Genomic DNA, 26,452 nt, shown 5'->3' with positions numbered 1-26,452 from the left:
CTGAGTGATTAAGTTAGCACTTTTAGATGAATCTGAGGGGAGATCTGTGAGTTGAACTGAAGGCAGACCTTGGCTTGCACAGCTTGGTATTTGTGAAATAAAATATATTAAAAAGTCTTTCTAATGGCAGTATCCTGCAACAGTTGAAAGGCTAAACAAAAGAATGGATTTCTCAGAGAGTTCATCCTCCTGTTCAGTTCTCATAAGAACTCAATCAACCAGCTATGAGTTTTGTAGATGATTGATGTCTTTACCAAAGTGGCTGGTTGCTATCTGTAAGCCAACTTATTAAAAAGTAAAATATTTAATGTCTTTGAAAACAGTAAAGATTTATGTCAGGAGGAAGGTACTTGAACACATTACCATTACAGTCTTAGAAAAAGCTAGTGTTCTACATAAAGTAACTGTATGAACACGGTGACCATAAAGAATACAGTTTTTACAGACATGATTAACACTGGAGAAAATTAATGAAAACCAAATTATTATCAGACAGTAATAATCCTGTTACTGTGTTTTGGAAAAACACATAAAAAAACCCCCATGGAACAACATTTTAAAATCAATGGTGCTACTTCTGCTGTTAAGTCAGCGAATACTGTGTGTGCCAAGATTAACTGTGACACAAGAGTTTCCAACATAAGCGTCCTCCCTATTACATCTAAGTTGCTCCAGCCAAAATTTAAAAATAACATTAAAACTTTACTGCATTTTGGTTCCAGTCTGGAAAATATAAGGAGTTGATGGAAGAAGTCTTCAGCCTTACATTTCTGAAAGGAAAGACATCAAGAAGTTCTCATACCTGGGCAGTATGATGTGTTTGTCTTGCTCTTTTTAGCCTTTTATCACCTGGTATAGACTTGAATAAGGCAGAATATCACAGAACAGCAGCCAGAAGCTTACCATTCATTATTACCCTTCTCCTCAGCAGTAACTTCTATGAATTTGAGAAATATTTTTATTGAAATCCAAAATCTTAGTAGGGGATGACTACAGAGGACAGAATGAGACCCAGAGAATACGGATGAAATAAGTGTGGCTTGAACAAAGCAGTTTGAAGTGCAGCAGTAGACAGACAGCATTATTTGAAGTAAATGAATTGTTGTTTTGGGCCATGATTTCCAACGTAAGTTTCTGTAATCTACTGTTTATTCATTGGCAGTGAAAACCTGCTCTGCCTAAAACTTTGCATAAAAGAACTAATAGTTTATTAAATGTTAAATACTGCTAGTAAATATGTATTTTCAACAGGAATTGTGAAATTCATATGTATTTTTCCAAAAGTGATTTAGCGAAATACTTTAGAGAACACAACAGCCGTTTTTATGTTTTGTACTTTCTTCATCTTTAATTCTATGAAAGTATATCTGCTGTAGTACAAGGCAAGCAGTTGCTGAAGGTAAGTCCTAAATGTCTTGATATATCACCCATGGGTGCACACTTGGAAAGTAGTAAACTAGCATGGCATGAGCTAATTAGTATTAATAATAAGAATACAAACTCCTTTTATACCATTTTCCTGTCTTTGTTTCCACTAACCCCTTTAATTTGCAAAGAATGTGATATTAATGCAGAACTGGAACATGTATAACACAACAGACAAAAAAATTTAGTTTTTCAAAGTATGTTTGTTCATTTAAGAAAATCTCTGTCAATTCTAATTTGACTTTCAAATTAATAAGATGGTGTAAAATGTTGTGAGACCTGGGTACCAATGCTACAAGGTTGTAATTGGTCAAAATAGAACACTCTTTGTGGAGAGAAAACAAGAGGTAACAGATTTATGCCTGAGCCTTTAATTTCTATTTTCTGAATTTTCTTTTTTTCTGCTGACCATAAAGAAATGTTTTATATTGTCATCTTCTTCAGACACTTAGCTCTTTGTAAATAAAAATGACTTAGTTGTAACTGAGAAATTGAAGACAGCTGGTTGCATCTTTACCTGTAGTCTGTGCATAGAATTCTTTCCCACATTTGGGTGGCTCAGTAACTGTTGTACTTGATTAGATTTGCTTGATATACAAGTGAAAATTTTTCATCCTACTGCAAAAACCATGCATATTCATGCTGAGATCTCTCAGTCATGCTGTATTCTTCTATTATAAAGAACAATACAAGTGTTCATTTGAGCAAATGAGCAAAATTAAAAACAAATGAAAATAATCCCTTATGCCTAATTCTATAATGTCCACAATTATATATCGCAATTACATTAGTGCTCAGGATCATTAAGAGTAAAGATTTAGGATTCTAATACAGGAAAGAACTTAAATAAATTTAAGAAGAACATAATGGCCAAATGTTTTGGAATGTATCATATGATCTTCATTTGAATAGATATGGTGAAATTGTGTTTTATATCTTGCTTTTTTTCCTTTAAAAATATACCAAAGCTAGCAGCATCTTTTTCTTTGGTAGTGCTCAAACAACATTGTTGCAAAAAAAAAGGAACACAAATCTTATTTTACCTCTCTTAGGTAATTCTCTTTTAATTGTATATTTTATCTGGACATTGGAACAGATCTTGAGCAGTGTAACTGTCCAAAGTCTTGCAAAAAGTCAGTTGAGTTGTGACCATGTCAGTATTTCACTTTATACATTTACTCAGTTTCCTGCTATCTGGATTTTATTGCTTTGCCTGGGATCATTAATTTTCATTCATAGCTTTGAATAGTTTTGGAGTTCTTGATGTGACTGTGTTCAATCAACAAGAAGCTCTGCCTCTGTCCCTATTTGTCTTTGCCAGGCCCATCTCAGGAAGTGAGAACAATGTCAAAAAAGCCCAGATGAGATAAAAACCTAAATGTACAGAAAGTATTTATTACAGCCTTTTGTTTAAACACTGGACAAATATTAGCAAAGCTCGCTCTGAAGTGCCAGAGTTAGAGGAAGGTCCATTCAAACTCCTCAGAGCTACGAAGTGCTCAGACAGGTCTGGAGTCAGTACCAGGAATTTCTTGGCTCCTGTACTCAAATTTAGACTTTTGTAATGCAGTTTTTATTTCTGGGGGATGGGACACTAACATCATTGTCTAATAAGGTCTGCCAAACAAAATAGAAGGCATGCTTGGTGGTTGAGGAGAAAACCTCTGTCCTAGTCAGGTCATTTCATGTGTATCTGTGTGCAGGACTGAGGCTTAAGGAGAAAACTAAAAGCAGGGAATGTAGGAGCATTCTGAATCAGTATCAGTGACACAAAGCAAGCAGCTTGCCTCATTACTTGCTAGCATTGGTGGCTACACTAGTGGATGCCACTGAGTATTTTTTGGGCTCCATCCCATTCACATTTCAACTCTTGGTGTCTAGGTAGTAGAGACAAGGGATGCTGGCAGTTGTGTTTGTTTTGCTGTCTAAATACCTCACTGTGGATATATGGTTTGTGTACTAAAGAAGAGATTTCCCCATAAAATGTAAGAACAAAATTGCAGCTTGGTTTTACTTGGAAGTAACCTAATTTGACACTAGAATGGGAAGTGTGAGTAAGCAAAGAAAGGAAACGCAGTTTTTGGATAAGCATCTCTTTTAATCCTAGGAAATTATATTGTAGATGAACAGTCTTGAAGTTGTCAGATGTATTTAAGCACAACAGTTTTCATTAACTGGTTCTTAGGATAATTAATGTAATTCTGCTACTCAGTTTGCTGATGGAACAACTTTATTAATACATGATTTTTAGACATTCTGAGAAGCAAGCTGAGTACAGGTTTGAACATGTTTCCTGGGGATCTTTAGAAAGCTAGCCCACCTTTGACATTTCTTCCCATTTTAAACTTGGTTTTGTTTGGTTTTGATCTGTTCCTGCATAGGATTGTGTATATTAGGTATGACCATTGTTTTAGCATATGATTTATTTTCTGTCAGCTTTTTTATATTTGTTAGAAGTATTGCACATTGCATAATTCTTGAAAACACTGGCAACAATGTTGCAGTGCTCTTAATTTTTAAAAAGCCTTGCTTTATGCTTTCTATGTTATGTTGTTATATGTGTATAATTTATTTGCATGTATGTTTAATCAATTTCCAAGGCTTCATTTGCTTAGCAACTTCACTGTTTCTCAGTTTATTCCTGTGGCACTTCTCTTGCAGAGTTCAGCCAATAGTAACCATTGTAAATTAATAAATATTTACATTTGTGTGAATGCTTGCCAAAAAATGGCATTTTAGCCCTAACCTTAAAAAAATGTAAAATTCCTGAAAGAGTTCACCATTTACAGTGCCTGAAAAGAAGGGAATCTACTGCAGCCTGACACAGCATGAGCAGAAGCACAGTGCTGTTTGTGAGCAGTGAGTGCTGACCAGCGTACTTGCACATGCACCCAGCTTGTGATGGAAAAGTTGTGCTGTCAGGCAGCATGCTCTGTTATACCCTAAAGGTGATACATGAAAGGTAGTCAATGTGTAAAGTTTACTGCTGTGCATGTTTCAAGAATCAGCTATAGAATCACTTGCCACTATGTATCTAAACCTTTTTATTTAAGAATTAATGCATGCAACAAGCATCTGAATGTTTCTTTCGGCGTGCAAAATACTCAGATGTACGCTTTTTTGAATAGATCTTAAAAAAATTATTTCATAGAACGATATCTCTTATAATAGAAGGCACATCCTTTTTTTCAATGCATTTTCTTTTGTCCTGTTGCTCACATTAGACAACCATCACTAGGAGGAAAGGTAGATGAACCAGGTTTTCATGATACTGTTTGTGAACTTGCTGCCCACAGTGATTTGTGGAATTTATCTTTTTTTTTTTTTTTTTTTGTGTAGCTTCTTGCTTTGATAATAGGACGAGGATTGGGAATCAAAATCTTGCTTCTTACTTAGGCATTCACAGTCTTGCTGTTAAAGTGTTACATGAGAGAACATGTGGGTAATGGACTGAAGAGATGCTTTCTTGCATACTTACTGAGATTAATAAAGCTTTTGGATAACCTTTCCATGCTTTCTCTGTCAGCTTTTGGTTGGGTATTTTGTTGTTGTTGTGTGCGAATGTTTTGGAGGGGTTTGTTTTTCAAATCTTGAAAGTCTTACTTGTGCAAGGAGCCATGGCCATGCTCTGATGTATTTGTAGTCTTTGGCGAATTAGAGCTTGAATGGGTTTTTTGGTTTTGGGTTTTTTTTTCCTTTCAGCAAACATCTCTCTCTCTTAGTGTCTTGGCAATATACAGAATATCTGTGCATTTCCTTGCAATATATACCCAACAGGGTTGGGAAGATTTATGCTCACGTTGGAAACATATTTTGTCATAATGTCCACACACCTACACGTTTTCTAGTCGTGGTTTATTTATTTAATTATTTCTTCTAGAATGGTTGTCTGGGGGAAACAGCACTGCTGTGTTGGCAGAATACAGGACGTTTTCTTGAGATTCAGGATTGTTCAAGCAGTCCTTTTACTTCAGTTATTCCTGGCTACAGCAAGCAAAGGTAAGAGAATTTTTTCCTCATTTGTCTAGTGTTGGTATTCCAAATAAATAACATTAGTCTTGATGAATAGGACTTTTGAACATATTCAGGACAGGCAAGTTTTGCCTCTTGCAATCAAGAGGAAGAACTGTCAATAACAAGAAATGAAACAGTTGGTGCTTAGCATTTTGGATGCCTTTCATGTTTTCATAAAAAATCATTGGTAGTAACTTCTAGGCTATGCATGAGGAGAGAACCAAGACACAATTTGTAGTAACAAGACAAATTATTTTATTGCTGGGGGTTTTTTTAACTGAAAGTGTTACTATTTTCAGAACATGTTGTTAAATCTTTTACACTCCTCTTGCAAAATCACCATAAGATCTTTTGAGCTCTTTTGGGCATGTGTGAGTGTAGAATATGATCTTGGTTGTGGATCTGAATATGGCTAAGGAAAAGGTAATAAGGTCCAAAACATGTAACAGAAATTATGTATTTGAACTTGGCAGTTTATGCTCTTTATGTAACAGTAAAAAAATAAATCCGTAAGGTTCTTGTACAAATTGGATAACTAATGTGGTGATGCTTTTCTGTGATATAAAGTAGAATAAAGTGGGGTAAAATAATCTGTGTTTCTTCATGGCTATTCTGTAAACTAATTGTTAATCTGTCACTGCTCTGGACCTCAGGTGATAAAGATGACAGTGCTTGTCATTCATAAAGTTTCCTTGTATCAATGGTGTGTAATACCGAACCCACTACATACATTTATCATGTTAATAATGTGCTTAGAGTATTAAAAAATTGATAGTGCTTTTTGCCATGTACTTAATGGCTAATTTCAGAAGCTGCATTTGTGGCATGTTATCTTAGTCTAGAAGGTCAGAATTTCTTGCAGTTCAGATTTAATGCCTGATTTTTTTAAATTTAAGTATGCCTGCTTTACGACATTGTACAAGCAATGAGAGTTCACAGGTTACAAACTAGGCTATTTCTTACTCTAATTCTCCAAATATAGTAATTTTCACAAAATGTTTCTATTGAGGCATATCTGAGATTCAGGTGATAGACCTGCTACTAAGATGGAGAGGTTTTAATTTCTTGTACATTAAATAGTAAGAAAGACAGAGCTGCTCAGCAGATGGACGGATGTCATAGAAGAGTTTTTCAGGGAAAATTTGATTGTGTCTGAAGTTCTGAGGAAGCAAGCAAAGAGGGATTTCATTTTTCACCTTTGAATCACTTAAAACTGTCAGTAATCTTCAAGAAAAGCTAAACTGACACAAGAGTGTGTTTATGTTTTCCCCCTATATTATTGGGGGTTTTTGGTTTTAGGGTTTTAGTACTACCAGCACCATTTCTACTCAGTTCTCTCCTTATCTGAGATGCCAAAATATGTTTATGTTCTCCAAAAAATATGAAGAGAGAAGAACTTCCTGTGTTCTTTCTGATGCTCAGAATGCTGGATAATGTGATGTTGTTTATCCCCAGCTAAACAAATAGAACTGTGAATGAAAAGGAGGGATGACGTTGATTTTGAGGAAACAGTTCTTAGCTTCATATTTTCAAAATACTCAACAGAATCAAGTGACCCACATGCAGAATGTTTAGAGTTTTAAACTTTTTATAAAGAACAGTTACAAGCTGTAGATGAAATACTTGAGTATACAAGAGTCTTTTGACATCATTTCAATGGACTGTAGTGAGCCAAATTTGTCACAGGTGACAAACACTTGCAAGGAAGTTAATGACTATTGTTGTTACTAGTTAAAAGCCAGAGTGTGCAGACACATAAACTTGTGACTATTTTTATTCAAGAGAATACCTGACTGTAGTAATGCTGATAGAGTGGTTATTTGTAATATAAGGAAAATAACACTGCTGCTTATGTACTGAGAGAATCTGCTCCTGTAGGTCTAATTCTTAATACCTACGGTTGGCTACCTCTTGTAAAGGTATCAGTTATCATTATCTAAGAATGTTTAGAAAAAAGACGGAGATTGCTTTTTTGGTTTATGTTGTCATTCTCAGAAAGTTTATTTTAAACATTTGGAAGTGTGTGCATACATTTCAGGATTTCTTTTAGGGCTTAAGAGAACATGCTTACTTATTACATGCTTTTAGTTTTACTGAGGGTAAAACCCCCAGGTTTTGCATCTATTAGAAATAAGTATAGTAAGAAGAAAAAATTCACGTTTCTGAAAAGGCTTATGTGCCCAAATACAGCAAAAGACATTGAAAAGTCAGCCCACGATTACTATTGCATGGCAACTCCTTCGCTCCAAATTGTGGGGTTTTTTGAATTTTTTTAAAAGTTAATATCATTATTTATTTTTTCTTGAGTTTTCTTACTCTGGAGATGTTTGAAGCATTCTTTCCACTGTGCTACCCCTTCTGTGCTGTGGTGATAAAGGTGTGTTCATGGCTACTTTTCTGAATGTATTGTGTAGTCTGGATGCATGGAGACTAATTATAAGACAGAAATGCCACTGTCAGAGCACAGCCCGTTCCAGCTCCTCAGTTCTGTGGTCAAGGGTGGGTTGCAGCCCACAAGCACCATTGCTAGAGATAATAAGTGACGATTAACAGATCTTCCAAAGGCTTTACTGTAATGTCATCTCCTACCTACATTGCATCCACTCACATATCGAGGAGATGTAGTCAAGATAATACTGATAATTAATTTCTAATGTAAGGCTGTACTGCACTCACTTGGAACAGCAAAGTGCATTTTCTGACTACGATTATGATTTCCTTTGTGCTTTTTCAGCATTCTTTGGGCAGATAAACTGTATTAAAATTTCCAACCCTGTCTTGTAACAATTCAGATAGTATTGGTATCTACTTTATTAACTTTGGCATCCCTTTTTGGCACTCTCTTTTTTATGACTGTTTAGAGCAAAGTGGGCCAGCTTTCCAGATTCCAGAAGTGTAGACCTCCCTATGTAAACACTTTTCTTAGTTTAAATTAATTCTTCAGGCCTTGCGTATTGATCAACAGCAATCTTTTTGGATTATATAAAGCAGACCAGGAGAATTCATCAGCAGATTGATCTCATTTTGTGTAATTTTTGTTGGCTACCTGTCTTATGACTGTTTTCATCTGCAAGTTTATGTTCACTCTGGCTCCCTTGACAATTTTGAAGTGACAATTTCCCTAAAGAACGTAAGAGAATTTAGCAGCCCTTTAATTCACTGTTGGCATATCAACACTGATTTAATGCTTAACATGAAATCAAGCCTCTCTCAGAATTTGTTCATTTCCAAAACCAAGTCTGATGATGAGACTTCAAGTTTTGATTAGTATTTTTGCTCAGGAGTGGAATTCTAGTCTGTCAATTTGGATAGATAACAGTGACTTCAAGTTTTGAAGCTGTGTCAGGAAACTGCCTTTACCAGTCAATTTGGCCATCTCTGCACGTTCAAGATTGCTTAGAGGAATTTTGGGGCAATATGAGTCATGCAAATATACTTCTGACATACACTGTCTGAGGAACAGCTGCTGCATCAAGTCTTCCAAAACCTTCAGCAAAATTTCTGCTTAATAATGAAAGACTTGAGTAATTTTTTTAATTTGGGAAGACTGTGTCACCAGTGTTGGCATGTTATTAGATGGCTGTTTCCTTTATAAAAGCAGTTTCCTTATGATCTGTCCATGCTGTAAGGTGGTAGATCTATTTTAGTTTTAGTTAAAAAGGTAGGTACATTTGAGTCTGTATCTAAAAATCTCATCTTCTATGACACTTTCCCCTCCCATCCAGTCTTCCTCATCCAGCTTTTAAGTAATTTTAAAAATTAGTTTTTCATGCTGAAGTGTTCTTAGCTGAGTACCCCAGATTTTGCTTTCAGACTCTGACAAGTGGCCAAACAGAATGAGTGAATTCATGCTGCAGGGTTAGGCAGGGGAGGTTTGCTGTTGGGTCAAGTATGTCTTTCCTTCTCCATTGCCATTTAAATGCAATCTAAGTATTAACTCACCATTCAAAATCCATTGTCTGTGAGTTAGGATTTTCACCAAATTCAGCCTGTACCCAGGGAGTTTTTTGTTTGGTCTGTAGCCTTGCATAGTACTTCCATGATGTATGCTGAACTTCAGGAATGAGTCAGGGTTGTGAAAAAAACCTGTGCGTTTCTGCTAGTTAGCATCACAGAGCTATAGGATGCAACAAGAATAGGTGTCAATGACTTTCCATGAAACTGGATTGATATATTTTGTGTTTCAGACTTTTTCTGGTAGCTTGTACCTATCAAGCTGCACTTGGAAGTTAGGAACTTTCTCATTGTTTTCACGTGTTGCTATTGAAAAAGAAATTTGAGAGCCTGGAGGTCAAGAGACAGAAAAATTGTCGGAACTGGCCTGATGAAAGCTGGTGCTCTGGTTGCTTGAGAACATCACAGAAGAGCTGGCTGCAATCTTGACAACTAACTAGGACTATGAATGTAACCTACCCTGGAAAAAAAACCCTGATCCAAGTTGCCTGGAAGTTTGTCTTCTTACAGAGGAGCTAATGGAAAAGGATTTTTTCCTATGTTGGCTGATCATTTTCTGCTTGTCTGACCCCTGACCAATCATTAACCCCACAAGTCCTCTGGACCATACATAAAAGCCCTGCATAGATGGACAAATAATGACCTCCTTAAAGGTGTCAGTAATGTGTTCTCTTGCACTGGCTGAGCATCTGCCAGCCTGTTTCATTTTTCTGTTGTTCCATTTCAAGTTCCAAAGGAACTTCTTCTTATTTTGGTGCTGATGTGTACACCATAAAGCAAGCAACTATGATAATGATTATGCAAATGGAGTGTGGGTATTTCCACAAAATAAGAGCTCCAAAGAGTTTACATCTACAGCCACAAAAGTCTGTCCTTTCCTGTACTGGGACTATGGAGGAAACAAGGCACCTACAAGAACTGAACAGTTATGATCAAGTTTCAGTGTTTGGGGCATTGTCTGGAGCTACTTGTTTTATAGGGAAGGTGCCCTGCTGGAGCTGTTGTTTATGAACAGAGGGGGCTGGTAGATGATGTGACTGTTGGAGGCCTCAGCAATCACTAAATGATGAGTTTTCGATTTTTGGAGAAGTAAGGAGAGGAGTCAGCAGAACTGCCACCTTGGATTCTGGAAGGGAGACTTTGGCATGTTTAGGGGACTGGTTGACGGAGTCCCTTGGGGAGCAGTCCTGAAGGGCAAAGGAGTCCAGGAAGGCTGCACATTATTCTTCAAGAAGGAGCAGGTCATCCCGTGCTGAAAGATGAGCCAGTGGGGAAGATGACAGCCTGGCTGAACAGAGAGCTTTGGCTGGAACTCAGGAATGAAAGAAGAGATTATGAGCTTTGGAAGAAAGGGCAGGAAACTCGGGAGGACTACAAGGATGTCTTAAGATTAGGCAGGGAGAAAATCAGAAGGGCCAAAACCCAACTAAAATTTAATCTGGCTACTGCCATAAAAACCAAAAATGTCTCCATAAAAACATTAGCAACAAAAGGGCTAAGGAGATTCTCTAGCCTTTATTGGCTGAAGGGGGAAACATAGTGACAAAGGATGAGGAAAAGGCTGGTGTACTTCATGTGTTCTTTGCCTCAGTCTCAGAGTACCCAGTGCTCCGAACTGGAAGACAGGGATGGGGAGCAAAATTAAGCCTCAGTTGTATGAGGTTCAACAAGGCCAAGTGCCAGGTCCTGCACTTCAGTCACAACAACCCCATGCAGCACTAAAGGCTTGCAGAAGAGTGGCTGGAAAACTGCATGACAGGAAAGGATCTGGAGGTGTTGATCAACAGCTGCTGAACATGAGCCAATGTTTGCCCGGGTGGCCAAGAAGCCAATGGCATCCTGGCCTGGATCAGCAGTAGTGTGGCCAGCAGGACCAGGGCAGTGATTGTCCCCCTATACTGGGCACTGGTGAGGCCACATCTCAAATCCTGTGTTCAGTTATGGGCCCCTCATTTCAAGAAAGAGATTGAGGTGCTGGAGCAAGACCAGAGAAGGGCAACGAAGCTGATGAAGAGTCTGGAGCACAAGTCCTGTGAGGAGCAGCTGAGGGACCTGGGATTGTTTAGCCTGGAGAAAAGAAGGCTCATGGGAGACCCTATTGCTCTCTCCCTTAAGGGAGGTTGTACCAAAATAGGGGTCAGTCCCTTCTCCTAAGTAACCAGTGACAGGACAAGAAGAAATGGCCTCAAGTTGCATCAGAGGAGGTTTAGATTGGATACTAGGAAACATTTCTTTGTGGAAAGGGTTGCTAAGCATTGAACTAAGTTGTGGAGAGAAGTGGTTGAGTCTGTCCCTGGAGGTGCCTAAAAGATGTGTAGATGTGGCACTTGGGAACATGGTTTAGTGGTGGACTTGGCAGTGCTGGGTTTACAATTGGACTCAATGATCTTGGAGGTCTTTTCCAGCTTAAATGATTCTGTGAGTCTGCATGGTCATCCTTGGTCTTGTGTGTAAGTTTTACCTCAGAGTTTTCATGAGCAGCTAGGATTTATTGACTGCCTCCAAATTTGTTACTTCCCCATCACAAAAATAAATCCAAAGGAGTAGGTTACAAGATTGTTTCTTAATGTGTTGTTTTGAAAACTCCTAGAAAAATGCCTAGAAACAGTAGTATATTGAAGAATAACTTTCATATGAAAGATCTTTTTTAAAACTAAATCATTTTACAAATCACCTTTTCTTTATTTAGATCAGGAGGATTTCCTAGGGCGATACAAAGCTGTCTTTAAGACTGCATGTGAAGATCCGTGGAGTATGTCATCAAGAATTTCTCTGCGTCCCTTGAGAGAATTCCTTGTCTGTGTGCACCTCAAGCTGTATTCCTCAAATAGTCCGTGGACAGCATATGTATATGTTGAAAAACCTCTTCACACCAATCTCTCTGCAAATAAGTATGATCTTGGACTTACAGGAGATCATGGTAAATTGAAGATATGGTTGTTCAGAAAACAAATAAATACAACTGTAAGACTTCGTAAAAACACTTGGAACCAAATATGTATCCAGTGGAAAAGTGACAATGAGGAGATGAAGGTATTCATAAATGGAAAACAAGAATCACGCAGGAAACTAAATGGGAAATTTAATTTGCCTGGAAAAGGCCAGTTCTTACTTGGCTGTTCAAAGCTGCGAGGTACATCTGCGTCACCTCACCAGGGAATGACTGGGGAGCTGTACCTGTTCAGAATGTGGGACAAGGCAAATATGACACAATCTAAGGACTGCCAGGATAGCGGTGTTATACGCTGGAGAAAGGAGGATTGGACCTATAATACGACAGTCGAAGAGGATAACTCTTTACAATGTGGTAAGTACCGCTGCATTTCTTTTGAAATAGTAATTCAGTCAAAAGTTGATCTGAGTATGTTTAGCATTTCTCTTCCAGATTTTATGAAGTCTCAATCTATTAATCATTCCTAGCTAAATTCTTGATGAGATCATGTGAGGACCTGCAGCTTTCACTAGTTTTTATCCAAATGAAAAAGTATAGCATCAGTCCTTTAAAGATTTTTGACTTGCTTCAACTTTTTTGTCTATCAACCGTTAGTGTAATATGGGAGCAGGATGTATGCAACTAAAACTCCTTGGAGTATTGGGGCATGTATCAATTTCATCTTAAAATAGTTAATTTGCACATCTTCTGTTCAGGGAATAAATACAGAGGGAAGCATTGCTGGTTCTCATTCCACATTCTCATTTGCTGGGCCAAAATTTCAGTGAGTGCAGCTTTCAGTGCTTCACTGGTGCATTACACCATATTCAGCAGCTAGGGTCCACAAAAATTATAGGATGATCCAATTTCTTTATCAGTATCAGTAATGCCTCCTTTATTAAAGTGGCCAAATGGTTTCTCACACATTTCTCAAAATTCCCCTCTGCCCTGAAAAAGAACCACAAAAACCTTTGAATCAAACCAAACCAAGATTTTATTTTTAGAGAAACTGAGTTCAAGCAAGAGAATAATCCTATTTTTAGCTTTTGCTATCACATCTGTTGGCAAAAAAGACAAACTTGAATCAAGCTTTGATGGTATACAATTTATCAATCGTAGGAAATTATATTATCCCCTAAGAGATTTTAATGTGACTACCTCAATTATTGTTTCCTTAAATTTTTATATAGCATCAGTGATTCAGTTTAACTGTGGCACCAGTCTTCATAATCTTTATCCTTAAAAAATGTACCTATCTATTTCATGCTGATTCAAAAATATCTTTTATTTGTATAATCTTATAACCACTGCCTGACTGGACCAGATTCAAAGTGCCTTAGTAAGGGCAGTAAAATAAGGTGATCAGATTTCTTTTTCTGGGAGAGAAAGAAATAAAGAAATCTGTCCAACAAACCAGGACTCATGGAGAGTGCTGCCAGCACTGGTTTGTAATGAATGAAATGCCTTTGCTGTCCCTGATGCTGTAGTTGGGAGAACATCATCTTTGATGGATTGTGACTTGGGAAAGGAGCTGAAGAAAGAATGTCTTTCTTTTACTCATATGTTGCTGTGCTTGAAGGAACACAGTCCTAAGGCTGAAAGGGGGAACATTCTGGCTACCAGACATAAGTTTGGTACAAAGAAAGTCTGAGAGAGGTATGTCTGGATGGTGGGGAAAATCTTGGTCACAGTGGAGGATCTGATTGTCTTCTACTGATGCACAGAAAGCACAACCTCCTTGTTTTCTGTTCCAGCAGTTTCTGCCCTGAATATGGAGCATCCTTGAACATCACAGGACAGATTGATCAGGAAATGCCCAGCTCCAGCCCCAAGTGATTAATGGGTTTAGAATTCACGATTTAGTGGTTTATGGAATCTCTAGTGAGTGTGTAAGATGCGTGGTTTCCAAAGCTCTGTTGCTTAGCCAAACTGACTAAGCAGTAACTATGCTAACAGGGTTTGTTTCAGTGCAGAGACCATCTCTACTGCCAAATATAAGTTATCTCCTCTAGATAACTGGGGGCATTAACAGCTTTTCAAAGAGAAGCTTACTGGAATTCTTTTACAGTTTATTGGCCTCTCTTCACTAATAGATGCATTTTAGCTGATTATCTCCCCCAAGCTGTGCTGTGAAACGCATGTATTTAGCAAATATAGTCCAATAGATAACAAAGCTTTTACCGTAGGAATATCTAACAGTCTGTGTCAGGTGATTTTAATTGATGTTGCTACTACTCTTACAATCTGATTATTTTCAGTGAGTTACTCCAAACTCCTGTGTAAAAATCACCTGATTTGGGAAGCTTCTCTGTTTTTTTGTTAAAACAGAATAACTTTGATTAGTAAGTCTGCAGAAGGATATAATTTTACATCTGCAATGAACGTAACTGGCAAAGGGCAAAAGTTTTGGAAAGTCCTAAACTTTGTAGGCGCAAAAGGTGAAAAGGAAGTGGTTCATTAGTCATAATTGTGCTGGAGGACAAGTTTCAGATTTTTTTTTGTGACATGGTTGGCATTTTGTGCCTACGTAAAACAATTATTTGTAAAATGTTCTGTCAAAGGCTACCGTAATTTCTATGATTTCTTCTTTGCTTAACCACTCAAAGTCTCTGTGCAGTGTAAGCCATTGTCTAATTGGTGTCTCATAGGCAGTGATCCACTCCATTAATAGGTCTAGGTTTACTTAGCATCACTTTTCCTGCCTTTCTGTTTATTGACTCTTCTGATTCATTTACTTTAGTTTTTATAATTTATTTTCATGAATATTTTTCAAATTACCAAAGATTTGTTTAATTTTTTTCTTAACAGTTTGAGGTCTAATAAGGATCAAAATCCTGACTCTGGTGAGATTCACACGCATGCTTAGCATTTAAAGGTATGCTTAACTTTAACCAAGTAGCTCACTCCCCAGAAGTGGCTGGGATTACCTTTGCAGTAGCTGCGTGTTTTATGCATCTGAAATATGCAAGAAAGGACATATCTGACTGCTTCCCACTTTGGGATGAAGCTGCTCGCATTTCTTGGACTAATGGTTCTCAATAGTGAACCTTTAGATCTGAGTTAAAGATGACACTCTTGCTCCTTCCAGTGACAGAGTCTTCTGGTTCTCCTTCTTGGTGTGGCCACTGCACACTGAGCAGGTGTAAATACTGCAGGCAGGGCCAGACAGGGAAGGAGGTCACACACTTGGTGCGTTACTGGCCTTCCATGTACATTCTTCATGTTCCTTTGATAATTCCCCTCTTGGTGAGAGAGAAGTAGCATAACAGCTGTGATATGCAGAGAAGAGTGCCACAAGTTGAATGTGTCTCACTTTACAGATAACCTCCTGGTATTTAAAAGTACGTAATTGAAGAAAGATGTGCTCACCCTTCCAAATTCTAACCTTGGAAAATTTCTTTATCTTGTTCCTTAATTAATGATTCCTTTGTAGCAACATACTTTAATGTGGACAATATGAATGATACCACTATTGTCTCTATATAATCCAAGTAAAGAGTCTACTAAATAATCTAAAGTTTGGGGTGATTTAAGAGAACAAACACACAGGAAAATAAATGAGGTTAAAGTGCTAAATGCTTGAAAAGAAACTTTAATCGTCTATGAGTACCGGCTCTTCAGTTGTCATTTTTACATGTGATACTTTCAAGTTGCCTTTAATAATAACTTCACTGTGAAATGTACTGTTTAAACATTAATCATTCAGTTATACATTAAACAGTAACTTTCTTAATCCAAATAGAAATATCCAAACTGTTACACTGTGCATTTATGCAAGGAGCACAGATATGATGGGACATCTGTAGCAAATTTCAATGAATAAATAAAATAGATGATATGGGGCATAAATAGGATCACTGATCATAAAGCACTGCCATCTCATTTGTGATATTGGTGCTCTAACTTTTAGCCTGTTGCTTTCTGCTGCTTTTTATCCTAATTGAAATTTAGTGAGTATATTGTAGCATTTATGATTTTTCTAAACTGTCCTGTCCAACCTTCAAGATTAAGATGTTGCCCTCTCTTTTTCATGTACTCTTTTGACTCAATATTGCTAAGCCTGCTGCAGGTGTTGCTGGAGGCTGTTTCCACGCTTCTGGGTACAGAGCAATTTAATGCTGATGGGAGAAATGGGGAGTGACCAGTGCTCAGTGTGACTGTTTTACCTCTGCATTCTCAAGGAAGAGGAAAACTTCAGTTTGGACTTTTGTTCCAGTTGCAGATGTGGGCGGTATAAGGATTGTTTTAGGCTCATGTAATCCCATTTAAAGATTTCCCAACTGTGTGCCCATCTGATGACAGGATCACCTTTCCTGGAAGGGAGGGTGAAGTCTCAAGGCTTTACATCCTTAGGGAGAAAGTGGAAATGTAGTCGTCACTCATCCGGTCTGCATCCCAGCCTGCTGGGTACCAAACCTTGGGCTGTATTATTATGCTTACTGAGTGGATCATGAAAGCAGAAGATGGAAAAGGAAATTATTTGCCGCAATGCATTTTTTTTTTCCTAAAACTGTAAGGACAGAATACTGTAGAAACCTCTAGAAGCTCTTGAAGAAAGTGTGATGTGAAAAAAATACCTAGCTCTGGAGTGCCTTTTTGATGAGTCAAGTGGCACTTTACTTTGTACCTATTAACAGAACGCATGTTTGACCTTCCCTTTTTTGCTCTTGTTCCCTCCATCTTCTGTGATACCAAACAAAGTGGCTTTTTGGTAATCAGCTATCCAGAGAAGTGGTAATTTGATTCACCTCAGTATCTAATGTACAGCTTTCCACAAACAGATAAAAACAATTTATAACCTAATTTCTTACAACCGGTATAGCATCAAAGCTGAGTTAAAAATACTAAGCCTAAATTTTCTGTTAAAGATACTAAAAATGAACTGGCCAAAGTGACCGAGCCTGATGCAAACAAGCTCTGACATTTGTTTCTGTCTAATGGCCAGTGATAATTCATCCTTTCTTCCATGGTGCCACCACAGGGAGTCAGAGCAGATACACGGGGTCACGAGGGGCACCAAAATATAAAACTAAGATTACACTTAAGTTTTATCCTGTAAACTTATATACAATGTGCTTCAAAATCTACCTTACGTTGAAAATCAAGATAGGCTAATGTTTCCAGTGTGCAACTAACTAACAACTATTAACTTGTGGAGGATTTTTTTGTGTTATTGTTACAAATGCCTTGTGTGACAGAATGGTTCATTTTGGCAGAACGTTTATTCAGCTGAAAGGTTTGTCAAATGTTAAAGGAACCCAATCTCTTAATGGAAAATATGGATTTAATTTGAATAGGAGAATTGAATCTCATATTTTCAGTGCCTGTTTCTGAAAAAAAAAGGGTTTTAGGAGAGCACCATTTTGAAATTTTGCAGTGTGAGCTACTCAGTTTTGTTCATGAGCAAGTCTTGTGAAAGGTATCAATGCTGGGCATTTTCATTTCACTGAATGCAAATGGAGTGCAGTGGATGCTGCACAGTTCTGGTAACCGCTGTAATAAACAGGTAATTGTTGCCTGTAAAAATGTTTAGAAGAGGATGTGTATAGATTTAAAAATTGCAATATGGAATTGACATTTTAAATGTTAAATGCTTGTAATTACATAAGCCAGGAAATGATACTAGGTTTCTATTTGGAATTAAAAGATTGGCTTTGGCCTTTCTCGTGGGAATTTTTCATGCAAATCAATTCCACTGACTGAATGAGTTGAATTTTTGGTGAAAAAACTTTCAGCACTGTAAGTGTGCTGTAATTTCTTATTTAGAAAATATTATTTTTATAAATTTCCTTGTATTTTTATTTTTATTTGTAAGTCAAAACTGATCTTAGCAGCAACATACAGTCGTGGTTATCTCATGTCATTCTGTGGTGACAGCCGAGTACTGTGGCTTGAGGAGACCAATTACATAACCACCAAACTGTCCTTTGGGATTCTTCCATTTGCTGTTGATTTGTTTTGTGAAAGCTGAACATAATCAAGACTACCTGTGCTTTGAAAGAATGGTCTTGGGTGCTAATACAAACTGTTCTCATTTTTGTCATGTTTTTCAATTAATATAAGTAAAATTTTAGTCACTTCATTCCATAAACCTCTCATCTAGGCCCTACATGTGTAAGTTCATAAATGTATGTTTCTCTGCCAGGAATGTTGTACTTCTACAGCTTGGCAGGGCTGTTACTGCTCCTTACATTCAGTGCCTGTTTGGTGTCTGGAGCTGACTAGAAAGCAGCTGCCCTTGCATTCTTTCACGTGTTTCCTGACACAGAGGCTAGCTGACACAGCCCTTCTCACTGTGCTGTCCCCTGCCCCTCCTCACCTATCACACAGGCTGGACAGGGGGAGAGTCCATAGGGAGGCTCTAGTTCACTAAAGTTCAGACTGTTTTTCTCCTCCTGGGAAAGCCCAGTAGTGGCTTGCTCAGAGGATGCTTTCTGCAAAGGTTTAAAGGAGATCATGAAGTGTTAGGTAAAACAGTGTTAGTCAGCAGCAGCAATGTTCCCCTGAGACAGGAGGACAAGAAACTGCCACCAGTAATGTCATTCTTGCACAAAATTGTTATCAGCAGCCAGATTCCAGCTGCTTCTCACTTCTCCACCCTGGAAAAACTGAACTGCTTCTCACAGACCAGGTTGTCTGAAGACAGGTGAATCAGAAAGGGTGTTGCCTTTCCAAAAATTTTAAGAAAGACTGTACTGCTTCTAAGTTAGATTGAAGGTAGGGAGAAGAAAAGGATTTTTTTTTCCATTATCACAGTTGGAGATAGAACACTGTACACCTTTCATGCTTTAAGGGCTTTTTCTCTATCCTGTGCCTGAGCTACTGAACAAATGGTGTACTTTGAGTGACAGTGCCTTTGGTGAAGGGACCAGAACCATCTGTCCCATCTTGACCACTGTGTTACAAATCCTCCTTCTGCCTTTCTTTCCCTTTGGCTGAATTGATTTTTCAGCTCTGCTTTTCTTGGTGGAACAGCTTCAGCAGGACATGTGGAGACCATCTCGTCCTAAAAGGTCCAGTAGCCTGAGAATTAAAAGCTGTCATGCTAAGGAATGCTGTAAACACAAGGCTGTTTTTTTAGACTAGGCCAGGTACCTGGTCTCTCTCAGAGCTATATTGGTTTGTGCACCTAACCTTAAGTACTGTTAATAGGTTTAGTCTCCTGACTGGAGCTGCTGAAGTTACACTGGTTCCCATTGTGAGACGAAGTCATTGGGAAATGAAAGTTGTCACAATTTTTGCAGCTGTGGTATGGAGCTATGGTGAGAGTTGCTAAACAGGTTTCAAACCTGTGGAAGAGTTTCCTCTGCCTACACAGATGGGATTCCCAAGTCGTCGCTTAGCTAGCTATTTGTGTTGGAACAGTACAAAGTGATATGAAGACAGTAAGGGGCTTGCTGCTTTTGTTTCTAATGATGCATGTTAGTAACAGAAACTGGTGCTTATCTCATTTAATCAAGTTGCCTTTTCCCTCAGAAAAGAAACCAAACAGTTCTTGTGGGGGCCTATTCTATCTCCCTTGCAACAAAAGCGAAAAATAATACTGGGTTTTGCCTATTTAATTACTGTTTGAATCTTCAAGAGTGTTTTCTATTAGAGAAAATGTAGCAAAGTGTTATTATGATGTGTAATCCCTTGTTTTGGAATAGGATATGTTAGGTATATTGATTTGGTGATCCTAAACTAACAGTGTTGCAAATGAAAATCCATAGAGCAAATAAATGGAAGTTTCACACAGGTAAGGATTTTCATGCTCTTATCAATAGTAAACAACCTAAGGGCAATAAATTTTCCGTTAGCTTGTAACTAACACATCTTAAGTTACTTTACTTTCCTTTTTACATGTCAACTTTAGGGATATTTTAGATTGAGCCCTAATCCTTCTGCAAATAAACCCTATTCACTTTCTTTTCTTGTTCTTAAACACGGGGTTAACAAATAAATTAATATGTACATCTCTCCTCCTTCCTCCTTTCTGTATGCAGTGATGATTCTGGTGAAAGGCTTGGTTAATGAACTTAATGCTGCACCTTGATAAATGACAAGTCTCATACTCATGGATAATTTCTAGCAACTGTAGGCATGTGACTATTGTACTATAAGAGGAGTTGTGGTTAGACTGGTGTCCATAAAAAAATTGTCCCTCAGATTATGTATGCCATCATCAGTTGCTGCATTTGCCAGCTCCATATGCATGGCTCACGTTTAGCTTATTTTACTCCCTGTACTGCTGGATGTGTTATTAAAAACATTTGGCATTTTTAGGGTTCACTGTCTTTTTCCTAATCTACAAAACTAGATATGTTAATGTACAGTTTTTGTACCTACCTCAGGGTACCACTTGTATCCACAAAAATTTGCAAGGCAAGTTGAAGGGGTATGGAGGATGCAAAAGGCAGCTTGTATACAACAAGACTGTCTACACTGAATCCAAAAGAGTTTGTGAGAAAGATCTTAAAGTTAGATTCCCTGTACAGATTTCATTTTCAAGTGGGCAGAAGAAGCAGTGTGGTGGTGTTTGCTCTGAGCTGCTGCATATTCAAGAAGTGGGTTCCTTTTGAGAATTTAATTTCCTCCAGAGCTATTTTTGGAGAGAAGGGCTTTTGCACAAGGTCCTAACCACTGATCAGGACAGGACTAGTGACAGGTAAACTTTTGGAGATAGAATTCACTTTTTGTGGTAGGAAAGTCAGACTGCCCACCTGTGGAAGGGTGCTTCCTTCTCTAACCAGAATTTCACTCAATTATTTTTATTCGCACCATTCTACCTTTAAAAGTATTTACTGTTTAAGCAATACAGAATAATCTTATCTGGCTACTGCTTCAGTTCTGCATATTATTTAAGTTGGTATTGTATTTTAAGGGTCTTCCCCAAGCCTACACTAGGTGTTAAGAAAATAATTTTATGGTATCTGTAATTCCTAATCACTTTACAGTGTTAAAGTAACAGCACTTCTATGTAAGAGCTCTAGAATATATTCCTTACATAATATAAATATGTATTTTATCTGGACTTACAATATAGTGAGAAGTCCTAATTTTCCTGAAAATTGACTATAAAAATTAAGGTTATATCCAGATTTTTATGATCTATCAAGTTCATACAGTTCTAGATGTCAAAAAAAAAAGCAATTGTACTTCTCTGTAGGCAGAAGCCTAGTTGTCTCAAATGAGATGTTTGATGTAACTTTGTCTTATCTTTACTGGAGGAGTTTAAGTTCAGTAGATTGGTATGTAAAAAGGTGTGAATTTTTACTTGTACCTTTTACTTAATGGATATGTATTACTTTACTAAGAATATTGGTTCTCTCTCCCTCTTTCTTCTACATGAGAAAATTTCTACTCAGGATGCAAATTAACTAAAACTTACAGTTGCATGGAAAACTCCTAAAAAATTGTAGTGCAATGAATCCAATTCCCATGTATTCATCCTGCCATATTTCAGAGTTTCTGCTTTTAGCTTCATGCAGTGTATGATATTCAACAAAAATGAACTGACATTTTTCATCTTGTCAAGCTCTCATGTTGTCTCTGACTTCAGATCACTGGTCTCAGTATCCCAGCATTGGGGTAGCCAGGCAGCAATCTGCTTACCTGGCTGGCAGCTGTCATCTGTGTGCATCTCACACCTTGCTCAGGAATAGGGACTGGATAATTTCTGTCTCTTTTTTGATTTCTGTCATTTCCCTCTCCTGTTCTTGTGGCTGTCCTGCTGCAGAACAGGCTACCTCTTCTGAGTTGTCTTCCTACATCACCTCAAGAGGATCTTCTTCTTCCTTCCCTGACTGTGTCAACCTCCACTTCCATAGTTTCCCCTTGACTGTTATGGTTAGGGTTGTGTCTCTGATTTAGCTGCAGCATCCATTTGTTTGTCCTTACATCCAGAGGTCCTCTTGCCCCTTCCAGGGCATGGGACACAGGCCTGGTGGGCGTATGCCAGGACCCAACACAAGACCAAAAGTCTCTGTCTTCGGTGTAAGCAAGACATCCTTCCAGTGGTGTGCCGGTTCACCAGGATTCCTTGCCTGTTTGAGTGTAAACTCCCATGCCATCAGAGGTGAATACTGCTCTAGGCAGCTGCCCAAATTCTCCCACATACCTTGCTACCCAGGAATTTGTTCCCTCAGAACACTTTCCTGTGTGTCGTCTCCAAGTGATTGGTTACTGGAGGTCCCACAGAGACTGGAGCTTGGATGACTGGATTCAGAGTCTGAGGATGGTCAATTAGACTACAGGTGCAAGTGGACCACCACTGATGGAAGAAGGAAGGTGTCCAGTGTCTGAGGGCATTAGCAGGGGTGGGGGTAGTCTACAGCAACCTAGACAACAACAAGGTCCCCAAGAATCTGGGTGATGTCCATTGTACATGGGCTTTGTGGCACAGTTCAGTATCCACCAGTGTGCCATGGCAGTGATGGACTGGCCAGGTATCAAGGCATTACCTGTGGAGAAACTCTCCCACCAACTCCAGCAATTCAGAGAGAATCTCTCTTCTTCTGCTACCCTGTGGGCTTGAATCATGACTGTGCCTAGTGACCCACCAGGTTCAGTGACTTGAGAAGAGCTTTTCTTCCTCTTTGCCCAACAGACAGGGTCTCACCTATTCAAGATGCTGAAGTAGGTAACAGTGCCTTAAGTATAGGTGATGCTGTGTTGCCACTTGTTTTTAGAGGCCCGGGGTGGTGTTTTGAGTGGTGACAGGGTGCAGGCAACATTTGGAGTCATCTGCTGCTTTTTGTCTGCCACAGGAAGCACATAGCACTTGCCTTGGTGGCAGGTTTGCTGCAGTGGTGTGATTTAATGGATCTGCTGGGCCTCCTCATTGATAGCCCGGACACCATCTTCTTTTCCAGGGAGGCTTTAGTCACTTGGCTCACTTGATGATGTCACATTTCACTTTCATGAGTGTGATGGCTTCAATTGTCAGATCCACCCCTTGATCAAAAGCCCATCTGTGTCTTGCATCTCTCCCTGCAGACATGTTTCATGGGTCCATTGAGCTGGAAATAGCTCACCTTTTCATCCCAGCCCAGGTCCACCTGAGCTGCTTCATTTCTGGCAGCCTGATTTTTCATTGTTTAGATGTATTTTGGTGGTGCAGCTCTTGGATGTGTGTCTACATGATGTGCATGCACATCATGATGTGCATATACATGTTACATTTTTAGTTGTTGCTATTTTAGTCTGCTTCATCTTCACTCAAGCAAATGTGCTGAATAGGTTTCTGAAGACACTGGCAATGGAAGAGAAGTGGGAAAGCTCATGGCCTGATTTGTATCTTCCATAAGTATGAAAAGATAATCTGAGTGGAAAACTGAACTCAAAAGAGTTCAACTTTCAGCTTTCAAAAAGTCTTGACAAATATTTCTTAATGGATGCAAAGTAGTTGTGCAAACTATTTTGAAGTGAGGTGAGTACCACATCTAAAATAGTGTTTATATAAGTGTATGTGTATGCATGTGTACAAATATATTTAAATCTTCTGCTCCTAAAAGATCATCTTATTTTGCAGTTGAAACTACTGCTATGCTGCCTGGCAAAAAGCAAGTTACAGGTATGTTGGGGTTCTGTGGGATTTTGCCCCATTGTTCTTCTATTTTAGAAAGTGTGTAGGAAGATGGCCGCTGCTGTTACTTTGTAATTCATGGAGATAATTAAGCATGTGCAAACATTTGCAAATTAATTTTCTGTATCATCCTTGTGGCTTATTAGCTAATTTTGTGGTGCAAATAGCATCAGTAGTTTTCCAGAGAAAATGAAAATAAAGTCTCTGAGATGATTCTGATTCTCCCATCATTACAGAAATTGTATTCACGTTTATCCTTTGGAAAGAAGCTATTGCTAGTTTTCAGTAAGGCAAGCAAAATAGTCTTACTAGAGCAAGGAATTAATTAGTGATTAGCATTTCAGAAACTCCTTGTCTACGATTTTTAATTTAAAAAATCCAGTTTTCTTCAGGGACTTTTGGTATATCTGATTTAAGTCTTCTGCAGCAGTAGAAAAGGCCTTACAGTGTAATTAGTGTATTGTAAGCAACATTAGAGGATGACTTTTGACCTTTGAGAGGTGTTGAAATAACTTAAGTATATTTTTTGAATAGTGCTTCATGTTTGCATCCAGCTGTTCTTTAGATTCTATTTCTATGATAACTGTGACCTGTAACTTGATATGTCTCTGACAGTGTCAAAAACCACTCAGTGACTGAAAGGGCCAACTTTAAAGTTGCTATGTGAATGAGATATCAAATTTCCTAAATTATTTTTGATCAAAATACTGACTGTAACAATATCAAAAATCTAATAGCTAGTGGTTGCTATATAAACAGTTGGCTGGTTCCTGTTGAAATCAGAGGTTCAAACTTGAAATGAATTAGGGTTTTTTTATTGCTGCTTTTTGCAGGATAGAAAAGAAAATACATATGAATGGGATAAATTTTAAGTGGCAAGTATCACTGTTATTGTAAAAAGTCTGAGAAGAGCTCTTCATACCCAGCTAGAGCCATCTTGTGTATGCTTGATTCCCATTCCCACAATTAGCAAGGCGCTCAGGATAAGCATGTAGCTTTCAGGCTAGTGTGGCACAATCTTGGGTCAATAATTTTTGGTTTCTTAGCATTATACTGTTCAAACTGTCCAGAATTTCTCGAAAAAAAAAATTTCTTGCACTGAATTCTATTTGAGTGCATAAAAATTGTAATTTTTTTTTTTTAACCAGAGGTTGCTATATCTGCCTTTTTTGGCAACCTGGAAGTGTTGTTCTGAAAGAGCAGGTGTTGCCCTCTTCTGGTGAATGCAGTGAACTTCTGATAATATAAGAAAAGCCTGCTGAGGATGATCATGTATGTGTCTAGAACTTCATAATGGGTTTGTTTGTTTGTTTTTTTAACCTGAAACAGAATTTACAGATTCAGAAGAATCAGCTGCAACAACAGTTTCTGGTAAGAAAGTCAGGACTTTACTGATTTCTGCAATGTTTTTTATTTCCTCTTATGTAAATCTGCTTTTATCTGTGGTAATGCAGGAACGTTGTAATGTAACAGAGTTCCAACACTAAAATGTTCTAATTTAAAATTAATTGTTTCATTCTACACTGTAATGAAATACCTTACCTTATAGGATCACTCATGGCTTGTGGCTGTGGTATTTGGGGGTGAAGTTAGGTGCAAGTTCCTTGATCAGGAGCCTTTTGTTGAGTTATCTGAATAGTGAAGAATTTGCTGAGATGGCAGAGGAGGAAAACTGTAGTGAGAGCTCCTTTGCATCTCCTCCCACCCTGGCAGATGTTATTTCATGCAGTAGATTACACTACACACATGCGCACACACACACAAGGCTCTAAAAACTTCTGGAACTGGAGATGATAAGCATCATCTATGAAAGCATTTTTAAAAAATTCAGAATGAGACACACCAAAATAAGCTGTGTGAAAGCCAGTTGCTTTCTTGCTTAATGTATACTGACATAGAGTGTTCTGGATAAAAGACACACAAGATCTTGTTGTTTTGCAGATGTAGTCACTCTTTGGGAATGGTTCATCTTTAACAACTGCATCACATTCAGTATTTGTGTAGTATATACAAGGCCAAGTAGATGAAACCAGCATTACTTTTCACTCTGATTGCTCATATTTTGGCTGCTTGTTAGTTGCCTTGGAAAATTCTTCTTCTGTTGTGAATCTGCTCTGGCCCATTTAAAAAAAGTTACTAAGTTGTCATATTGAAGTGATATAAAGTGGTCTTCTAACCACTTTCTATTCTTGTGTTGACACCTAAAATATTCTTACTAAGCACAGATATTTGTCTATTGTCTTAATTTTGCTGAAAAGAACTTTGCATCATTACTCTATTTTATTTATATATGTTTAGTGACAAAAATAGCTTTTTTGGAGAGACAGTTTGTCAAACCCAGTGTGTCATGTCTGCTTATGAATGCTGTGAGTTCCTGCAGGAAAAGGTCCTTGAGGTTAAGCAGTTATTGCAATTGGATATGCAAAATTTATCTGCATCTTCTGAAAGAATGAAACCAGTAAAAGGAGGACATTTGATTCCAAGCTGGTTGTATTCAGATACTCAGATTTTTGAAATAATGTGAACATTATTTCAATTATTAGTATTGAATAATGTGAACA

At 38.1% G+C, this 26,452-nt stretch overlaps 1 protein-coding gene across 1 annotated transcript in view; it reads left to right on the top strand.

Annotated features, from left to right (window-relative positions):
* Positions 1 to 5,306: 5,306 nt before the first annotated feature.
* ADGRG2 (adhesion G protein-coupled receptor G2) overlaps positions 5,307 to 26,452 on the top strand; it is a gene marked incomplete at both ends in the record, with an annotated part of 46,275 nt that continues 25,129 nt past the window's right edge. Inside the window, 4 exons of the mRNA XM_082278928.1 lie at positions 5,307 to 5,424; positions 12,083 to 12,700; positions 23,838 to 23,879; positions 25,221 to 25,262. Coding sequence (XP_082135054.1) covers positions 5,307 to 5,424; positions 12,083 to 12,700; positions 23,838 to 23,879; positions 25,221 to 25,262 — 820 coding nt within the window. The remainder of the gene's footprint in view (positions 5,425 to 12,082; positions 12,701 to 23,837; positions 23,880 to 25,220; positions 25,263 to 26,452) is intronic.

The sequence above is a fragment of the Coloeus monedula genome (genome assembly GCF_965178545.1).
Source record: "Coloeus monedula genome assembly, chromosome: 3".
NCBI classification, from domain to species: Eukaryota; Metazoa; Chordata; class Aves; order Passeriformes; family Corvidae; genus Coloeus; species Coloeus monedula.
The sequence above is the reverse complement of the archived record's forward strand: the minus strand, read 5'-3'. Positions and strand labels throughout refer to the sequence as shown.